The sequence below is a fragment of the Lentinula edodes genome, assembly GCF_021015755.1.
Source record: "Lentinula edodes strain Le(Bin) 0899 ss11 chromosome Unknown C8R40scaffold_34, whole genome shotgun sequence".
In the NCBI taxonomy this organism is placed as follows: domain Eukaryota; kingdom Fungi; phylum Basidiomycota; class Agaricomycetes; order Agaricales; family Omphalotaceae; genus Lentinula; species Lentinula edodes.
Window position 1 is genome coordinate 94320 of NW_025764340.1, and position 20297 is coordinate 114616.

The 20297-nt window shown below is 45.9% G+C and overlaps 6 protein-coding genes across 6 annotated transcripts; 5 read left to right on the forward strand and 1 right to left on the reverse strand.

Annotated features, from left to right (window-relative positions):
* Positions 1-56: 56 nt before the first annotated feature.
* On the forward strand, positions 57-4957 carry C8R40DRAFT_1053424 (IkappaB kinase complex IKAP component; the record flags this gene model as incomplete). The annotated part of the gene is made up of 21 exons (XM_046224844.1): positions 57-191; positions 248-329; positions 381-461; positions 525-1076; positions 1125-1158; positions 1207-1304; positions 1360-1452; positions 1508-2023; positions 2080-2527; positions 2578-2736; positions 2790-2962; positions 3022-3155; positions 3217-3343; positions 3403-3497; positions 3554-3617; positions 3678-3821; positions 3888-4012; positions 4064-4226; positions 4276-4399; positions 4452-4588; positions 4641-4957. The coding sequence occupies 21 exons, from the start codon at positions 57-59 to the stop codon at positions 4955-4957; spliced, it is 3801 nt and encodes a 1266-aa protein (XP_046083025.1).
* A 374-nt stretch (positions 4958-5331) lies between these two features.
* On the forward strand, positions 5332-8050 carry C8R40DRAFT_513351 (uncharacterized protein). Its single transcript, XM_046235298.1, has 14 exons — positions 5332-5539; positions 5595-5695; positions 5757-5830; positions 5885-5911; positions 5960-6053; positions 6115-6131; positions 6187-6273; positions 6333-6397; positions 6447-6608; positions 6665-6759; positions 6820-6830; positions 6883-6941; positions 6989-7603; positions 7660-8050. The coding sequence occupies exons 1-14, from the start codon at positions 5486-5488 to the stop codon at positions 7717-7719; spliced, it is 1521 nt and encodes a 506-aa protein (XP_046083026.1). The 5' UTR covers positions 5332-5485; the 3' UTR covers positions 7720-8050.
* Positions 8051-8560: 510 nt separating this feature from the next.
* C8R40DRAFT_513413 (uncharacterized protein) lies at positions 8561-10207 on the forward strand. The gene is made up of 3 exons (XM_046235299.1): positions 8561-8856; positions 8908-9838; positions 9892-10207. The coding sequence occupies exons 1-3, from the start codon at positions 8819-8821 to the stop codon at positions 9961-9963; spliced, it is 1041 nt and encodes a 346-aa protein (XP_046083027.1). The 5' UTR covers positions 8561-8818; the 3' UTR covers positions 9964-10207.
* Positions 10208-10823: 616 nt separating this feature from the next.
* Positions 10824-13810, reverse strand: C8R40DRAFT_1119125 (uncharacterized protein). The gene is made up of 13 exons (XM_046228714.1): positions 13305-13810; positions 13230-13249; positions 13102-13173; positions 12932-13040; positions 12853-12879; positions 12762-12792; positions 12693-12711; positions 12610-12632; positions 12398-12553; positions 11889-12343; positions 11320-11830; positions 10951-11264; positions 10824-10901 (listed from the first exon to the last, which is right to left on the reverse strand). Exons 1-12 carry the CDS (start codon positions 13519-13521, stop codon positions 11072-11074), a joined length of 1833 nt encoding a protein of 610 aa, XP_046083028.1. The 5' UTR covers positions 13522-13810; the 3' UTR covers positions 10824-10901; positions 10951-11071.
* Positions 13811-14728: 918 nt separating this feature from the next.
* On the forward strand, positions 14729-16329 carry C8R40DRAFT_1119130 (uncharacterized protein). Its single transcript, XM_046228715.1, has 2 exons — positions 14729-16069; positions 16126-16329. The coding sequence occupies exon 1, from the start codon at positions 15019-15021 to the stop codon at positions 16030-16032; it is 1014 nt and encodes a 337-aa protein (XP_046083029.1). The 5' UTR covers positions 14729-15018; the 3' UTR covers positions 16033-16069; positions 16126-16329.
* Positions 16330-19710: 3381 nt separating this feature from the next.
* C8R40DRAFT_513515 (uncharacterized protein) lies at positions 19711-20269 on the forward strand. Its single transcript, XM_046235300.1, has 3 exons — positions 19711-19938; positions 19996-20034; positions 20083-20269. Exons 1-3 carry the CDS (start codon positions 19799-19801, stop codon positions 20129-20131), a joined length of 228 nt encoding a protein of 75 aa, XP_046083030.1. The 5' UTR covers positions 19711-19798; the 3' UTR covers positions 20132-20269.
* Positions 20270-20297: the final 28 nt, after the last annotated feature.

Here is a 20297-nt window from a genome sequence, read left to right on the forward strand (position 1 = left end):
TAGTCACTGAATACTCAAGGCATTAAAAGAAGGGAACATCACCTGAGTCCATTACAATGTTCTCAGCGACAATCTCTGGATCGGAAACTCAGTTAATATCCTTGAGAGTCATTCAAGATAACAGAAGCTTGGTCGCTATTATGCGGAACGGTGATATTATCACTACGTCGTTGGATGATGAAATTCCTTCAGTGCGTTCGGAAGCCTTCGCTTCTAGTTCTGAGCTGTACATTTAATTACCTCCTAGATGGAAGTACAAGGAAGTGTCGATGATCGCTTTCTGGCTGCAGCTTGGAGTCCTGACGACTCACTTCTTGCTCTCATCACTGGTACGACATTAAACACGTATTTATCGCTCTGCTGAAACCACTGTGATGTAGGAACTAATAAGCTGATCCTCATGACGCTCACTTTCGACGTGATATCCGAAGCACCTTTGGAAACGACGGAATTTGGTCAAGGTGCGCGCGCGCCCTCCTCCTTATTGACGCTTTCCGTTCCAAATTTTTCTGTATTTCCTCTAGATGTACCCATCAACGTCGGATGGGGATCCAAGCAAACGCAGTTCCATGGTTCTCTCGGGAAAACTGCTGCTCAGGCATCAACGTCAAATATGCTAGTCGGATGTAGCCCAGATGAAGACAACATTCCCCGAATAAGCTGGCGTGGAGATGGAGCGTGCTTTGCTGTGTCCTCAATTACAACTGCAGGATCCTATCCTCATCGTATATTACGGGTTTACGACCACCAAGCGGTTCTTCAGTCAACTTCTGAGTCCGTCCCCGGTTTGGAACATTCCCTCTCGTGGCGGCCCTCCGGAAACCTGATCGCTAGCACACAGCGGTTTGGGTTTGACGGTGGTGGTGCTGGACGGGATGGAAGACATGATGTGGTGTTTTTTGAGCGTAACGGTCTACGTCATGGAGATTTCGAACTGCGCCCTGCTGATGGCCTTGTACCTCTACCCAGTCAACCCCTCAATCTCAGATGGGGATATAAGGTGAAGGACATCAAATGGAGCTCAGACTCAAATGTTTTGGCTATCTGGATTGGGCGAGATCATGCTAGTGATCTTGGTGAGTCTGCATTTTGCTATGATGTTGGAACTCATTGTGGTCCTTGAGTAGTACAGTTGTGGACGACTAGTAACTATCATTGGTAGGAAACTGGCCGTTTCGTTCTGGAGCGCGCTTCTGATGACCACAGGTATCTGAAGCAAGAAATATCAGCTCCCTCTGATTCGGAATTCACTTCAATGGAATGGCATCCTGAAATGGCCTTTCATCTAATTCTGACTACACCTAGTACGTCTTACACGATGCTCGAGCTCTCTTGATCTCACCCATTTGTGTTATTAAGCTCAAATTTCTCTCCGCACTTACGCCTGGGAGACTATCACCTCACTCAGCAAACCCCCAGTAGACTCGGGATCGGTAGCAGTAAGCGATGGTTGTAAGCATCGGTGATCGTTCTGTATGTATACATGCGCTGACAATTGTATCCTTAGCTGACGTTTTTCTGACGCCTTTCCGAACACAAAATGTACCACCTCCAATGTCTTCGATGCAACTTCCTCTACTGGCTAAACCATTAGACAAATTTCAGTTTCCTCGTTCCGCAGCACGCGTGCCTGTGCACACTTGCTTCTCGCCTTCCTCTGATATTCTCGGTGTTCTATGGGAACATGGATATGTGGAGGTATACCATTTGCAAACTCGACTCGGTCCCGGGAGAGGGAAAGTAATGCAGCCGACCAAAATCGGGACATGCTCACTTAATGAAACAAATACTCGCTGCAGACAAGTTGTCATCTTGGCATCCACTTCTTATGCGGATTCCCTTTCATTCACGATGCTTATTTTGGGATCATTGTCGGATTCGGATGTCGTGGCTATCACTCAGTTCAATGGGGAACGGATTGCGGAGACCGGGGCCGTTGCAATGACATCCCGCAATGGCCGCCTTGTTTGTTCTGCTTCTGATGCATGTGTATGGGAAGCTGAGGATGGGGAACTCTTTCGATGTTCGAATTCGTCTTCTTTCAAATCACCAGGATCTGATTTTTCCCATATACCTCAGTGAATATTGACAATCAAACCAGTACCCCGTTCGGCCGGTTTTCGAATTTCTGCTTCGTAGCGCAACACGTTCCTCTTTCCACGACTGAAATCTGTGTCGGTCTGACGGGATTCGGGAAATTGCAAGTCTGTGGTGAAGAATTGGCATGCCTGACGTTGGCAACTAACGTGACCTCGTTCGCTGTCGCGTCGGGGTATCTTATCTTCACAACTGGCGCTCATGAAGCAGTTTTTGCCCCCATGGAGGCTTTACCGACGCTACTCATGTCGGATGACAACTTCAAGGGCATTCCTAGTGATTGGGAGAAACGACGTGTGGAAAGAGGGTCTAGAATAGTGGTTTGCGTTCCGAGCTCAATGAGCTTGGTGCTTCAGATGCCGAGGGGTAATTTGGAAACAATAAATCCTAGGCCGTTAGTCCTAGAAGTGGTTAGGCAAGATTTAAATGTGTACGTCTTCTGATATTCCATTGAAGTTGTGTTCTGATGAAAACCCATAGTGGGCAATATCGCAAGGCTTTCTTTTCATGCAGAAAACATCGCATTGATCTTCATTTCCTTGTTGCACACAACGAAATTGCATTCTTAGAAGGTTTGGGATCATTTGTGGAACAAGTGCATGAAGTCGATCACCTCAATCTGTTCCTCACCAGTCTTGGGTAAGTAAATTTTTGAATAGCTTACTTCGATTCTTAGCTCAAACCCTCGGTAGGCAAGGTACACATCCTCTTTCTCCCACAACGATAGCTACGATCAGCGATGCCCTCCGCGAAAAGCTTGAAAAGACAGATCTGAAAACATACGTCAATACTATTTTAACTGCGCACGTCGTTAAGGCCCCTCCTGATCATGAATCTGCTTTGTCATTGCTGTTACGTCTAAAAGGTACGCTATGGTTGGCATTGTCTTCACTCTCAGCGACTCATGTTACGAATAATACACAGGTGAAGAGCCTGCCTTGGTTGAGGATGCCGTCAAATACATTATATTTCTTGTTGACGCTGACAAACTCTTCGACACGGCACTTGGAATGTACGACTTCTCGTTGGTGTTAATGATTGCTCAGCATTCACAAAAGGTTCTTGTATTGTGTTAGGGAAATCATTACTCACTGCTGACATTGCCTTCGCTGGTTTCAGGATCCTCGAGAGTATCTCCCATTCCTGCGTGAGTTACGAGCGATTGGCGATAAGAACTATCAAAAGTACAGGATAGATGATCTTTTGAAGAGATACAAAAGTGCATTGAACAATTTGGCTCGAGCGGGTATGTGTGTATCCTATATCCCGAGATCTCCGTACCAATCCGGATTTTGCCTATGTCAGGTCCAAGTTATTTTGACGAAGCCATCCAATACATTGAACGACATTCCCTCTATCAAGCAGCTTTGTCAATATGGAGTAATTCAGATCGTTACGAGGTAATCAGCTCCATTTTCGTTCCGGTGCTCCGCTCAAATTCCCTTGATTCCCGCAGGACGTCTTAGCGATTTATGGAGACTGGCTCTTTGAACGAAGGGACTTCCGACAGGCAGCGGCAGGTCTATATCAACATTCATCATTCATGTGTCTTGTTGAAAGCTGACGTCTGTTAAACCTAGTATTCGTGGAAGCCAAACACCCGCAGAAGGCAATGGTGGCTTATGAAAAGGCGCTCGAGTGGCAAGAGCTTTTTGAGCTGGCGCTTCGACATTCAGAGCTTGTGAGCGATGAAAGCGTTGAGGATATGGCTTACCGTGTATCGGGTATGTGAAATGACTTTCGGAATCGCCCTCCCTCACATTTTTTGTCGTTTCATCTAACGGCCTCAGAGGATTTGGTGTCGAAAAAGCGATTTGCTGAAGCTGCCAGGGTAATTTTGGATTATACGTCGGACGTCAAGACAGCAGTCATTACGCTCGTCCAAGGAAACGAATTTTCGGAAGCTCTGAGAATAGTAAGCACCCATCACAGAGGATACGATTCTAATATTGAACTGCCATCGTAGACAACGTTAAAGCGGGAGTCCAAACTTATTGAGGATGTCATACATCCCGGAGCTCTGGAAAGCATGGCTCAAATCGTCGAAGATGTGACTGAGATGAAGGAGCAGCTCAACAAGCAACTAAACAGAGTACGTGAGCTTCGGGTCAAAAAGGTTGAAGAGCCAGGTAGGTTCAATTTCCGGTGTTTCGGTGCATGACTATACCATATTCGTAGACGAATTCTACGGGTTTGAAGACACAGCGCTCCACAACGTGGATGTAATGACCGACGTGTCAATGGCTCCTACGGCCTTTACACGGTATACTGTGGCTCCCTCGGCAGCTTCAAGATCATCCAAGTATGTCCCTCATTTATTTTTATTTGGTTGAACTGTTGACTGGTTTTGGCAGACGAAGCTCTCGTTCCAAACGGAAGATGGAGCGAAAAGTTGGCTCAGGCCGTAAAGGCACGGTCGACGAGGAGGAGTATTTATTACGTTCTATCAGCAAGCTGGTCGGAAGGTTTAACGGTACCCGAAGTACATGCTGTCCGTGTGTTCGCTACGAATTATATATATTAATTGTTTGTGTCAGGTGAAGGCAAAAAGCTTCTTCCCCACCTCATCAAATTTACCGCACAACATCGCGAAGACGGCTTGGTTATGCAACGAGAGCTATCTGAGTTCGAGGCTGAGCTAAGCGCGACAGTGGAGGAGGTTTGGTCCACGCCTACCGATGCCATGGGCATCGATAGTCAAACCCAAACTACGCAACCTTTACAAGATACTTGGGCAGTGAGGATGGACGATGCCCAGAGACAGCAGAAGAGAAATCCTATGGAAAGAATAGCCAAACCACAGGTAGATGGCAACGGGGATGAAAAGGATTGGAGGATGAAGTTGTTCGATCTGATTTGATTTCCTGTACTTACGTCCCGTGTCATTACTGCGTGTATTTATCTATGTACTGTTCCTGTTTTGTTGCAATGATTTCCAGGGAGGTTGCTGGAGGTTGGGTTTGCAGTGTGCCTGCCCTCGTTATAGTTTGGACATAATACTTATGTACATTGCAGATCATTCAATGATAACTTGTCCAAATCCGAGCTCGACATCGAATGGAATACTTGGTGAGTTCGAGCGCGTCGTGCCAAGTTGTACCACCACCTTCCACCTCCATTACCCTCATCAACCCATGCATCAGAACAGAACAGCAGGCATATTGAACTTGAAATAGAGCGACAAAATCGGTTCGGGACTTTATCTACTCTTTTTCTTAAAATTGCTTCCGATGCCCGAGCTCGATTGCTTCCGCGGCCCGTCGGTAAATGCCGAGGCCATAAAGATGTACAAAAACGATCAGTTCTTTGAACTTCGGCTTCAAAGCTTGCGCAAACTGGCCTTCATCATTGGCTTCGTTGTCTTCCGCCGTTTCCCCCTCTCAGATTCATGGGCGGTTTCTCTCCTTCGACGTATCTTCTATGGTCTATACTAGCGTGTCTAGTGAGTCTTTAAATTGATATCTATATTACAGTACTCAAATCTAAACGTTGACAAGTTCGAAGGTTTCCTGGTTGCTCATCTGTATAGTTATGACAAGTTCCAGTGCGTTAAATGGGGCTCTGGCAGACAACCTGGTGCATTCAAAAGAATAATGACGTGCGCTATACCTGATGGTGCTCACTTTTTCCCTTTTGGAAATTAACCTTTCCAATCACAGATATTCGTATCTAGCAACGGTGCCATTGCTCATGGTATACTCGCTTACAATGACTGTACTGTCCTACCAGCAAGGTTTGGTGTGAGTCTTCCTTCAATCAGTGCAATAACCGACAACCATTGGTTTAGGTTTCTTAATAACAGCTGATGGGAAAGGTGCGTCGTTGTCTTCCTTCGCGCTTCCTCCAACTTACACCTATGTAGTCCTAGCCATTCCATTTTCCTCTTGGACTCACACGGCCAGGAAACGACTTCTCCCGCTTTTCTTCGTCCTAGCATCAGCGTGGGCGCTCGAGTTGTGAGCATACTGATGAATCTTCGTGACGCTAGCTTCTCATGTGTCGTTTCTTTGGATACAGGGTGACCCATCTTGAAGGTTAGGCTACACCCCGTTGTTTAGTGCCAGAGCTGATCCCTGGTCTCATTCGCAGAACTAACATTCTGGCTGTTTTTATTACATCAAGGGCCTCACAAACGCGATTGGTTCAAGAGCTGGGAATTCCGAGTCTGGTATCTCGGTGAGCTGTGATCTCTTTTCGTAATATGACTGGAACTGATGCTCTAATGCTGTACGTAGGAAGTGTCATAGCGATTCTGGGAATGCCTTTGACAGTCATCATCAAGAGAGCTAACTTGGATTTGGTTGGTTGTTTGTCACTATACCAAGTTGTTTTTCTGATCTCTTCCCCAGTGCTTTGCATGGATTTTCCTTGCTGGCTCAGCCGCTGGCCTTGCAACTACCCTCTGTTTCATGTATGTCTTGGTTCGCTTCCCCGGTTTTATACGCCGAGTCAAATTCGAGGGCGCGGAACCCGAAGTCGTCGTGCGGCTGACCATATTTTATCAACTAAACGTTGGCCTTCCTGAAATTCTATTATTATACCTCAAGTCAATGTTAACATATTCTAGATCACACGAATGATTTTCCGCTTCATGTTTCATTTCCCGCTACTCATTCTCGCGTTGGATGCTGTTCAAGGACCCCACGATATCATTGCCAAACAGTACGTCTTCAAAAACCCTTTTCTACCGAGACTTGACCCCTCATGTTGCCCAAAATACAGGGCCGCTTCGGGTATGCTCCTCTTGTTTTCTGTGGTCGGAGTCTCCATAATGTCGATTCGCAGATTTGCTCGTCATGCTTGGTGGGATTGGCTGCTTCGTATCGTCTGCAATTACTCTGTTTGTGAGTAACACATATTCAAACCTCGTTCATAAATTCAAATATACCAGATTTTTTTCCCGCGTTCAATTACTCGGGAAATTGGTTATCGTGTCAAAATATCATCTACACCAAGTGTCGACCAGATAGCTCGCGCACCTTCACTACCGGATTACCATCGCGAACAGAATATGTCACACCCCAAGCCCACACCACCCGCGGTTGACACCTTTCACCATTTTGAAAACCCCGAAGACCTTGCCGTCGAAAATCTGTCACAAAATCCAGAGTATGATGGTGAAGCTACGCCACAATACGAATCTGATCCAGAGAGCGATTTCATTGACCCAGCCACTGTACAAGGGAGAAACTGGATTGCAGACACCAACGACGACGCCACAACTTGGGAGATGCACTCTAATGAAATTTTCAGAACAGGATCAGTAACTTACCACCGACCGCGCATCCATCAGTCCCGGCATGGTCGTAGACGTGATATTGAAGAACAACCAAGCATCGGGAACATTAGGGCCGAAATAAACAAGTACAGCACTCCACCGGGGTCCGGAAAAGATCCCAGCGCCGCCGTCATCGTCGTTCCACGAATATCTCGCGTTGACCCCACTCGACCTTTGGTTATGGAAGAGCCTTCTGCATCACATTCTTCTGACGTTGTCCACCCTTATGTGCGTAGTATGTTTTTAATTGCGTGGCACTTATTGACAGATGAGTTTGTCCACAGGCTATGAATTTTACCTCACCCATCGATCTATGTGACGCCTCACTACCGCGAGCGATATGACTAAAAGTTATTTATATAAGTGTCTTTTTTGCTTCTTGTGTTGGTTTGCTTTGCGTTCTATCGGTTTTTCTGTGTCGCTTGCTTTGATTGTATATTAGCAAAAGTTCGTCTAAATCATTCTGTCTTCATGTTCTCGCTGCGGCTCTTATGTTTGACTCTCATTACTTTGTACTTATTCTGTATGTACAACACTACCATCCCTCTCAAAAATGTCTTGGATATTATTTCTGACAGTTCATTTGATAACTTCTTTCTATACCCTCATCTAGTTCATACCTACGGTTCGAAATCCTGTTGTAACTATATTAAACATAAACATAACATAGCGTTCGAAAGATAATAATCAACACGTTAAAGACAGGAGGACGATGTGACTATCTATCTTTGGGAATCTTACTGCCACTCGTGTGAAAAAGCCCCACGAAGACGTCCCCTTTCACAAGAATCTCAACTCGGAGAACATTGGACCTCAAACTTCAATGCCGCGAACTACTTGCTCGGACTTTGATGTTGAGCTGTAGAGGTTGTGAGTATTGCCCTGTATGGCCTCTTTTTAGTCACCCATGTATCATCGGATCGTAATGATTGCGCTCCTCGTTTTTGGTCCTCTTTGGTCCTCTTCAGTTTGACGTTCATTGTGAACGCCATCAATGACTCACACTCGTGGATCTGTATAGATCTTCGTGGATTATACTTGGCAGGTTCTCGTATGTCCAACCCTGCGCGGCTCTGTCAAGATATCAAAGCTGGGGCGAATTTCCTTTTTTGATCGTGAACAATCTTAAAATGATTGTCCGCTCTGGCCATCCCGGAACGTGGTTCCCATGCAGAACGTACAGAATCACACCGCCATCATTGTCCTAACTCTTGCAAATCTTCGGAAGAGACGATGACAGTCCGTTTTTGGACCTCGTTGGATTTCTCATTGTAGCTCAAATGCGCTATGGGGAAACCGTATAAATATCTCAATGTCGCTCAACTGTGATAATCCATCTCTATTTTACGACTTCACACCTTCTAGTAGACCTAGATTTTTTATCGCTTTACCCTAATCTGTTTTCTGTCGTCGGTGCCACTGAGTCTATCACGACCCATTACAATGGATTCTCTATTCACTTTTGAATCGTCTTCCACCTCGTGAGTGGTAGTTTTCCAATCTTGTTGAAATATTTTCTGAAATTATATTAGCGTCGAATCCCGTAACGCGTTCTACAACATCGTCGACAGGACTACCCCAAAGTTATCTTCGCCGGGCGAAGTCAAACTCTCTGACAAGGATGTTTCTGAATTCGAGGCATTCTTCAGCCAATACATAAATCCTATTTTCGCTGATCATGCCTTCAACCCATTGCTTTCTGACGTTGTGCTGGACAACACTCCCAGCGAGTCTGGAATGTCTCAATCTAAAGCGGCGATCCCGAAGTCTCAACTACCCGACCCATTCAGCCTTATGATGTCTTCCCAGACCGTTGTTTACCCTCCTCACCTCCCCCACGGTGCTTCCCTCGCTTCTGCTAAACCCATTTTTGACTTATCAGCCTTCCCCTCTGTACGACGATCATCCGTGACCGAACCCGAACACCCTTTACCAGCCGAGTCGCATACTGACGCCTCGTTTCTCGTAGCCTGTCAACTTTACCCTGATATACTACCTTCCAGGCTGGGCATGGATCCTCTTACCCCAGAGTCACATGGACCAGAGCGTTGCCGTGTTGCCAATTGTGCGGAGACTATCGACATATCCCTTTCTTCTGTCTGTCAGCATATCGCTAAGAGGCACGCCAATGACCCCTTATACTGCCAATGTGGTATATTCTTTCAAGGTGTGAATGCCAATACGGAGTTGGGGTGGCATATATATCATGCACATTTCTGCAAAGAGAATATCATCTGCCGGGCTTGTAAAGTGGTGCGGAGGCCCGAGGACTTCGCAATGCATATGAGATTGTGCACCTCCTTTGTTGAGTATCGCGCACAACGTGAGCAGCGATGGGGCAGGGGGACTCGGATGGAGGTTGACTTGACTCCCCTCGCACCAGTCGCTGGTGTCAAGAGGCCTGCAGAAGTTCAAGTACCCTTTGGCCAGAAGATTTTCCAGATCGGCCCTCTGGCAAAGAAGGTTTGCCATCTTGTTTCTGCGCTGTGTCGATACTGATGATAATTTGTGTATAGTTCTGCACCGTCATGCCTTCTTCCATTCCAGCTCGAAGAAAGGCAAAGCCCCCCGTTGCCGCGCGGCCCTAAATGATGAAGAAGTATTATCATATCGCCAGCAGCGCTCGCAATGTTGATAATATTGCCACTCTTTACACCCCATTATATATATTGTACATATAATCCTCTGGTCTATTCCTCAACCGGTCTCATCATTGGCATTAATTTGTAGTTAGCATTGAACTGTATCGATACAGCATCTCTCATCCCACAGCTCTTTCATTTTTAGGTATTTAGTAGTAAGCATTTGAATATATTAGTTGAGTTTGGTTCCAGCGAGACGTCTCCTCTGTCGTTCTATGCCCTCATGGTTTGCTTTCTTGACCTGACTAGTAGTCATCATGTTCGTCGGCCTATCCACTGGCGCCGGGATTCATATTCGTTGAATGCCCCAGAGTCCGAGTTAACACTGACATGTTCGTCGTTTGGCTCAGGGCGCGATGCTAGGGGATGTTTGTACGAGTAAAGGGGAAAAAACATGCCCCTGAGATAAACGAATCCGAGCCCAAGGCTCTGGGTATCACGAAGAGGGGGTCGTGTTGAGCATCGACCAGGCGAGAGAAAATTTGGAGAAGGATACTTTGGGAGGGGTTCTCGGGAACGAGGTTCTTGAACATTGAACAATTCTTGAATGTCAGCAAGTTGAGGCAAATCCTCTAAACCTCCAAACCTCTGGGAGAAACTCATTCGTGCTTTCTATCAGACCCTGGGCGATGCCCTATCAAACAAGGGAATACCGAAGAGGAACTCAGTCGTTTGGTCGAATACTGCTGATTTTTGTCATGCCATTCAGCACCTATCGATTGCTTGGTGTCGTTTCTGCTTATTGCGTGTAAGTGCAAATACTGAATGAGTTCGAATGGCTCGATCCAACTGAAATCTCTTGTAAACTCTTGTTTATATCATCGACAGCCCAATACATCTGATTATTGACGGAAAAGCCTGAGCTAGCCTGAGTCTTGAGACCACTGTTGGACATGAGGGAAAAAAGCGGACAGTCGCGATCATAGTACATACATGATTTAAAACGCCGCTTCCATGCAAGCACCAGAAACCGGAAAACGGGAAGGTGGGGAAATATACACCTTGCACAAAACATGTCTATTATCCTGCTGTTTTCCTATATAATATTTAAGCCTTAATCCACCCACACTGGATCAAAATCCCACTTGGGACGAGGAATGTACTTCTTCCCTTTCCCTTTCACCTTCCCTTTACTGTCCGCCAACGCCACTACATCTGCATCCATTCGAATCTTCACAGTCCGGTGGACCTTGATACCTCCCTGTACATTTCGAGGTATGTGTCGTGCTCTACCAAGGTTCGCCCATCTACATAAAAGTCGGTGAGTGAGATAGAGAAATTATTGATACCAGACCGACGTACGAGATCTTCGAAGCCCATTTCACACTACTCCTGCCACTGCCACTCTCTCGTCGTCCCATGCTGGAATTATGACTGTCGTCATCATCCGAGTCGTTTGATTGCTTCCTCTGGTACTTGACCTTGTAAGGCAACATCTCCAGAATCCACCATCCCGGGTCTGTTTTGAGCACATCGTTCATAGGACTGAGTGCATCCATTTCATCTTCGTATTCTTCCGTGATAAAATCAGCGAGAATAGTTGACCGTTGGCCTTCAGAACTTGAGGGCATATTGGCAGAAGTCCCGGCAACCGACGTATATCGGTCTTGATAATAGAGACCAGCAGTGGCATGTGGGGGACGTTCTCGAATATGAGGCCACAGACCCTCAGGGTCCAATCCTACTTGTTTGAGTATTTCCTGATGAAACATGATGCCTGTGCCGACTTTGAAGCACTCTCGTATCATCCACCGGAGAGGAATACGCGCTAGTGAGTTTCGTGTGTCATTCTTGACTGCGCCTCCACCAATGTCTATGCAACGTCATGCGTCAACTGTGAGGAAAAAGAATCCAGAGTCGACCTTATTCACCACAATGACATCCAGCAAACCACACTTCCTGTACATCTGTAGGAGTCTGATCAACAACATCAGGGTCCGCGTCAAGGCCAATCATAGCATCATACTCTCGCTCAAGCTGGCTAAGAGTCCTGTGTGCGGGACCATTATTGGTCGACCGAGCTGATTCATTATTGGGTGCACGATATGATTGTGGTTCGACTTCCGTGATAACACCGTTCTGCTTGGGGTGCTGTAGATTCCTAACTGGTTTCTTGGACTTTGGCATCACGCCGCGAGGCAGACCAAACCTGAAGCTCAAATGCTTCTTGAACTGACGATTAGGCAAGGAATGGTCCCAGAGGCTCGGAACGAATCGCGCGCGATGTTCATCGAGGGAAAGCGCGTGTCGAAAGCATCTTACGGAGGTGTTGGAACTAGTGAAGGGCAATCGTTTAGGAATAATTCCTACCGAACCCACAGTGTCCCTAAGCATCACGGCTCATAAGAGTGAGACAGTGAGACACGAGAGAGATATTCACCAGAGTCCCAAGAAATCAATGTCAACATCTATGGAGAATGATTTTTTAAACGCCGTGCTGAGTCGCCAACCCGTCTCGTCTTCCCTTGTATACATTTTGTATGCAAAAGGCACCTGCTGGTGGTTATGTCGTGGAAGCAACCCGACTTTGTGGATCCTAATGTTTGGTGTCCACTATCAGGTGAATGAGTTGAATGGTAGGAACGAACGTACATTCCTGCTAAGGCACGAGCAGTCTACTCTCGTTTGATAGGAGGACCTCAGTCATATCTATCACTGTTGGAAGAAAGACATACATAGGCACCGCGAGAGAATCTATGAAAAGAACATTAGCGTTCACAGGTCTTATTCACGCCATGACATACCCAAAGATACATATTTTATCTCCTATTTTGTCTGTTTGAGATTCGTTTAAGTTAGCATTCTCTCGGGTACTGGGACATCGCATGAACGTACAATTTTGCATCAAGAATTCGTAGCCAGCTGCAGATATTCTTCAGATGGAATGTATAAGCCGCAAAACAAGAAGCCGTACTCATGACATGCGCATTGAGATGAATGCCAACCATCATATCTGCAGCTTTATGGAGTTTGGCCATCCATGGTTGAGCTATTTGAGGGATAGTGTATGTCCCGATACCTGACTGGAAAATAACAGCGATGATCAGACCTGAGAATACACAAGCCAATCCAGTTAAGACACACCTGATAATAGACCAATTGTTGAGACGGATCGTCCTTCTTCAACAGCGAAAATAAGTTGACTACGTTTGAATTCTTTGTATCCTGCAGTCAGTATAGCTGATTCTACAGAGCAAAAGGTACCGGCGTACATCCTCATCGAATTGATCTCCTAAAGGGGTTATCGTTAACAGCCATTTGCTGCCCTGGAGGCTTGTGTAACACACCTGTACCATCGAAACAGAGGACGAGCGTCCTGTGGTCGTGACTCCTTGGTATTACGTCCTCAAGCCTTCTACGGGTAGGTGTCTGGCGCGTGTTATCCCAATGCACCTGATGAGAGTATTCCGGAGGCGAGCTGAGTGTTCTCTTGAGGGATAGCCTTGTTGGGGATATAGCAGAATCTCCAACGCGTCCACTATTGGCAGTGTCAGTGTATGCCATATGTTATCGCAGCTTTAAGTCTACTGGGGTTGAAAAGCGGATAAACACGATGGTGGAGGTCGAGAGCAGGGATGCATTAAATACAATGTCAGATTGACTGGAAATCATTGCCGTGTCAATGATAGAACCGTGAGCCCCGCTCAACGCGCATTGCTGGCAAAATGGGAGGAACAGTCAAGTAACGATGATACGATACGTAGGATTTGGAACATACATATATGTATTGTAGCAGCAAGGTAGCAGGAAGGGACAGCTCCTCTCTCTGCTCGACGGGTCGGCGTCTATCGGCGTTAACCGATGAACTCCCACATTCTGGACTGAGCGTTAATTCAGGTTAATTCGCTATCCAGCCTGAATGTCGGTTAAAGTTTACATGGGTAGCGAGCTAAGCTAAGCTAAGTTGCCTCCTTCCTTGAAGATACACATTTCCTCCTACTTCATCTTAAGAGGCAACAATGTGGGCCATTATCAATTTATCCACCATTATTGTGCGTGAAGTGAGAACGAACATTTTTGAACATTTACTACTTAAGTCTTTAGGACTGATTTGCTACTGTAGGTATACTGTAAGTCTGTCATAGACTGGGCACTACTTAGAAAGATCACAGTCCCTTAATCTTGAAGACATGGGTTTGATACTGATTTTGATATTATACGAGAAACGAGGTCTTCTGGATAGAACTTGTTCCTATCTGTCTGAAATCGACATCGTACCTAAGAAAGCCAAAGATATGCACGATCTTGAACGATTGAGCTTCCACTAGTAGGAATTGGTGTGATATTCGATGGCATACCAATGTCGGGCCTGAGTCCACGTATCGTCCATCTCGGTCGGCTTTGACCTTCGCGTTAAGATGAGCCACTGGATGATTCGTCGGCTGCGTTAGAAAAATCTGTGTATTCGAATACAGTAAGCCGCAAACCCAGATGGTGCTTTTCTGACGCAGGTATCAAGTGGGCAACGTTGAGCAATGTCCAGGATCGAGTTCTGGCATGGCAGCGCCTGACATACCGACGTAAGCTTCAATTTTGAGATGTTTGAATAAAGCCCTGTATTTGCAAAGTTTTGGGCATCGCTGATGCAACGCAGCTACCTTGGCCACTGAGAGATCGTTTTTTTGGCCATGGTCAAGTTCTGGTCAAGTTGAAGGACAAAGCAACCAGACCAGATTAGACCGGTGACCAGTCACTTTTAACATGTGACTAGCATAGGCGCTCATAAGCGCTCATGTGTTGGTTAGCCTCTCCGGGTTCTCCCTGCACCGAGCCTCCGTTGCTTTGTGTCTCCCGGAACGATGGTGCTTGAGACCACTGTTTTGTGACCGTCTGATCAGCTTGGAAATTTCAATTCTCAAGCTGCAGGCCCACGATGCTTCGGTTGCATGATTGTTCTCATAGTCAGAATTTACCACCCATCCATTGTTCGACCTGCATAGCTCAAAGTGGATGCCAATGCCAATGACCCTTCAACCTGCTGAATCTCTAGCATAAAAGCTCATGTATTCTGATGTGCAGATAATCATTTTTCGCACTCACCTATCTTTCCAGAACCTGAACGTCATGTACAGCAGCTCCCCATTGCATTGCTCTCCTAGCTCGCCGGCGACTGAGAATCTAGGCGAGTGCTCCCCTCTCAACTTGACTGCCCTAACGCGAAAACTTGAACAGATTGAACAAGTCCAGCATGTACGGCCGCGGTCACATTCATACAACACTCAAATTGTTTCAGGGCATGACGAATATTGCGTCCGTAACGAATACGCTCCCATAGCTTCTGTTTTCCCAAATTCCGGCTCGGCCTACCTCCCTCCCACTTGGAGCAACAGGGAGATCAAGACGGTATCAAATGTAGCATTGCACAACCTTTTCCATATTTCCAGTCGACTCCCGCTCAACGAGTGCCCTGCGAGGTTGCAGGTTGGGGATCGCACCGTTTTTCCTTCTCGTTACGGTCCCCCAACGAGGCTCTTGTTCCGGGAAGAATCGTCATCACAGCTTACTTCAAGATACGAAGGCGCTCCTGCAATCCGCGTATTTCCCGATCCTGCCGACCTTCCAGTGCTGAGTCGTCATGATAAGGCACAGAAACTATTGTTATTCCATATTGAATCTTCGAGACAGAAGTCCTTGCTGTATCATCCTGATATCCCACTAGAAGAAACACGGATGCGGCGCATTATCAATCCTAATCGAAAACTATTCTGTCCTGTTCCTTATTGCGCTGCAGCGATAGAACCATACATCGAAGATGTTCGAGAGCATTTGGTTTGTGATCATTCGCACATCTATTCTTTGTCGTCGAAGTTTTCTTCGGGATACCTACGCTGCAGCTGTGGTCATTTGATATGGGGAGGAGGAGAGGCTATTGCTCTGCACACTGCCAGTATGCATGTCTACAGTCGAAAGGCGATGTGTGTGCACTGTGACTGGGAAGGCAAACAAGAGACATTCTTTTCCCACTTGATTATATGTCCTGGATTATATGTGAAAAAGATCAAAAGGAATGCTTGACTGTCAATTGCTCTACGATTGTTCTTCCGCACCCGAGGTATGCCCATGTTGTCAATCCTAACCGATTTCTCAAGTCCTCACTTTAATCATTAGTTTCTAGTGTGTATTTCAGATTCAATCAATCTCTCATTTGCATGTTGCTACATACATACTACATACTTGGTTTCTATGATTATCATGGATTTGGTATGGAGCTCTGAGTAGCGCGCATGAAAATTACGTTGTATGTAGTATGAAACATATGGGTGTCCTTCTTGGACAAAAATAAAACGTGCTTGAGATTGCGTGATCGCGTACAACATTTCGTGATTGTTCAGGATCATAGAACCTGCTTTGACCTTTATCCATGATCACACAAACCCAGTCAAACCACTGTTTGCTTTTCTCTTCCTTTGATCATGAATGGAATAATGAATCGGAATTCCACTATTTTGTGACTGTTTCTATGGCTGACCTCTTTTGTGATTTGAAGTTTGGTTCCATTCTCATCTGCGTTAAATATTATAGTTTCATGACTCGAATAATTTTTGTGTTTCATGATTTCCATTGCCTAACCTGTGCAGCGGGCTATGATGAGAACTTGGCCATATTTTTACTGACCTTTGACGCTCATTAGACATCCATCATGCCCTGCCAAATTTGCGCTACAGAAAATATTGAGTGTATCTCATTTTATCGCGATACCCTCTCAGCAGTATGTTATTGTAGACCTTCTTTGATTTATCCTCTGATTACATTCTGAAAGGATGAACGGTGTATCTGTGGTCACCAAGTCTCTGACCACCGAATGGCTGCTTTATCACTTCCCCCTCGTGGCGGTTATCCCAAAACTAACTGCCCTGCATTTTCTTCATCGGTTTGTTAATTTCTTTGCCCCTCGAGATAAAATTCGAAAGCTTATGAATTCTTTCTCAAAGGTTGCTGTATTTGGGCCGCGTACATTATGTGATCAAGTTGTCTCAGCGGGACATATTTGCAACTCTCCATATATGAGCCATGCCATACTTGAAACTCCGTATGCATCCCTATTATTTTTTCCCCTATATTGATGTGATAATGATATTTTCCACAGTCTTGCACCGTTGCCTGATGTTTCCACCATGAATACCCAGCGCGCATCTCGATGGGTTCACCCTGCTGATATTCAGAAGGTGAATACTGTCCAAACTGTCAATGGACGACGGATGGAAGCTGCGCAACGGAATCTACATATGCAGTCAGGAGCCACTATTAGTCCATTTTATCATAAAGGGGCTGCTGCGAAGCGTTCTGCCCGACATTCATACCCTCAAAATCAAGGATTCCAGGGATATGGTGGGGGCAGTGTGCAGAGTAGTGCGAAGGCTAAGAGTCAGGATGGCTTCAAGTTTATCGTCTACTTCCTACCAGAAATGGCACCTGTGTGTTTCTGCATTTTTTTCTGTCAAGAACTAATCACTTATTCGCACTCAGATTATTCGGGAATTTACTACCTCTCCAGGAACTCAGTACCATCCTCCTGTCGATGTAGCTTATAACGATAACCAAATCCTACGCCTTTTCCAGCGTCTTGCTGAATATGACCTGGCTGTTGAGGTCACGATAACCGACAACATGTCGGCAAAGGCAATCATTGACAGAATCGTAACCTCCCTCAATGTTCGGCTATCAGAGCTAGGAATCACCATTCCAACTCCTGATCCAGCGATCCCCCAGGAGAAGAGAAGCTTTTATATCCTCTGGGGAAATATGTGACAGGGAAAGAGGCACTATGTCCCAAATCGGCCTGGACTCCTCAACGATGATTGGTGGACATTCAAAGAAACTCAATCGTTGGCCAACAAAGCCCCAAAAACTCTTGGATGTGCCACTCCCGCTTTGATTGCAGGTATAGTACCGAAATGTATACTTATCTAGTTGACTTACATATCTATTCTATTTTAGCACCCGTAGCAGGACCAATTACTTGGAGAGGACATGTATGTTGTGGCCCCAAGCTCAACTATGGTTTCATTACAGAGCGTGTTGATGACGATACTGGCCTTCACTATACTGACTGTCTTCAAGAATGTCGTAATTCTCCGAAAATTCCCACGATTCCGCTTCACTTCCATTTTCCTCCCGATGCACCCATTGCATTTGGTGCAGCTGCTCTTCCACCAGACCGTTCTTTATTTGACGGAATTTCTACTATAGCAACATCGAGTTCAAGCTCACCCTTGAATGCTGGGCGCCCATTCGAAGAGCTCGCTTTGTCAGATGATGATGACGATGACATTCAGCGGGGGATTGTTCTACCTATGAAGCGTCGACGTGATCATGCTACCAATTCTGATGAGGAGCATGAAGATATGGCTGCAGCTATTAAAGCTTCTATGTCAACCATCCAGGTTTGTAAATGATGTTTACTTCTGCAATTCCGCTTGATCTAAATGCGCACTTAGGCTGAAGAACGGAGGCGACTGACTGGAAATTCCAGTGAAGCTGGGCCATCTGGTATACAGGCCACCTTGCCTCCTGTGCCCAATAGGAGCACTTACCCTTCAAGTTCAAGCAACCAATATGCTGCAGACTATATTTGCCACTCAGAGCTTTTGGTGACGTTCATTATCTTCCTATCATACAATTTATATACCTGACTTGGCTTATCACAGGATGCAACTGACATGTCTCATAAGGTGGATATTGAGCTAGCTAACACTGCTTCAGACCTCTTTCGATTGCTCAATCAGTACTTGCTGGTTTCCGGTTTGCAAAGAAGTCAGCGAGTAGTTATCACTGCTTCCAATTGTACTACCGAGGCTGTAGCAGATGGCCTGATCACTAGCCTCATCAACCGAGCAGGCTATAGCCTTCCAGAGCCTACGCTAATGAGCATCACGCTACCTGCCCAGGACATTGAACTTTTATTTCCAATCGAAGTTTTCAATCTGTACGCCAATTGTTGATTCATATTTGATTTTCGCTCACTGATATACTTTAGTGGACATGGTTATGGGTCGTCACTTCCAAAAACATTATTGGGATGTGCTATGGAGCGTATGATGTCCCATACAGAGATTTGGAGACCATGTGGGGACCAGCATCTCACTCTTGAGTTGAACCGTCTACTTAGCGCTCAGGCTCAAGCCACCCTAAAGGCCTTCGGTAACCTTGTAGCCATGTCACTTGTCCACCTTCACGTTATCCCTCGCCGCCTTTCACCTTCATTAATGCTGGCGCTTATCCATGAAAGTGTCGATTCTCTGGATGACCAGGAGTTTATCTCGTTCTTACCTGCACTGCAGCGTATTCTGCTTCATTGGCATTCCAATCCCTCCCGCGAGATCCCCAATAACGACGTAACGTCAGAAGTTGCCTTAGCTTTTAACTGCACAGTACGTTAATTGCTTGAATCTACTTCATATACTTACTTCTATTACCACATAGGTAGCCGATTTCAATACACCAGTCCGTTCCACAGTTGCTGAACGCGCTTCTGTCTACAAACAGGTTATTGCTCTATATGGTGTGGGACTTCCTGTCTCTGGACAATGCTTCGAAGACCACTGGGCGGTCAAAGCATTCCGATCTGGACTGAATATCAGCGTTGCATCTGGTGTCAACCTTCTTGATCTTTTTGGACCCGAAACGAAATCTATTCTCAAGGAGCTTGATCAGCAATTCCCTAATAGTGGTGATGATCTTCGACCCTATATCAGTTACGATACATCCGCTTGTCCTGAGAAGCAGAGCCGTGTTGATGAGTTCATGATGAAATTCTTCCGCTGGGCAAACCGTCCTGGTCATGTTACCCATGCTTCTATTGCGGAAGCACTTCCTACCGGCGAAGCTGAGCTTTATGGTAATGACTATAGTTTTCGTCCACGGCGATTCCTCCAGTGTGCTACTGGAAGTGAAATCCTTTCTAACTCCACAAAAATCACGGTAAGTTTCTGGTGCAGCATCTGAGGGCTATATATGTACTGAGGCATATCTTCGCAGTTCATATTCACAAGTAACAAGCTGCCAGTTTATGAGACTGTAAGTGTCACTAGTTTCTGATCGATGGTAGTTCTTACAGGTATACAGGAGGGAGCTCCCGCCAAGTATCAGGCCTGTTTTGGTGACGTCCGAATAGATTTCAACCCACGGTTGGAGCAACTACTTGACCAGTCACCAGGAGATGTTGAGGACGATACAGTTTTTGATGTATGGCTTCACAGCACTTGTGCTCTGAGTGGATTTAGTGATTTTGAGACTATTTAAAAGCCTGTCAATGGGCCTCTTTCTGCTGATTACGCTAT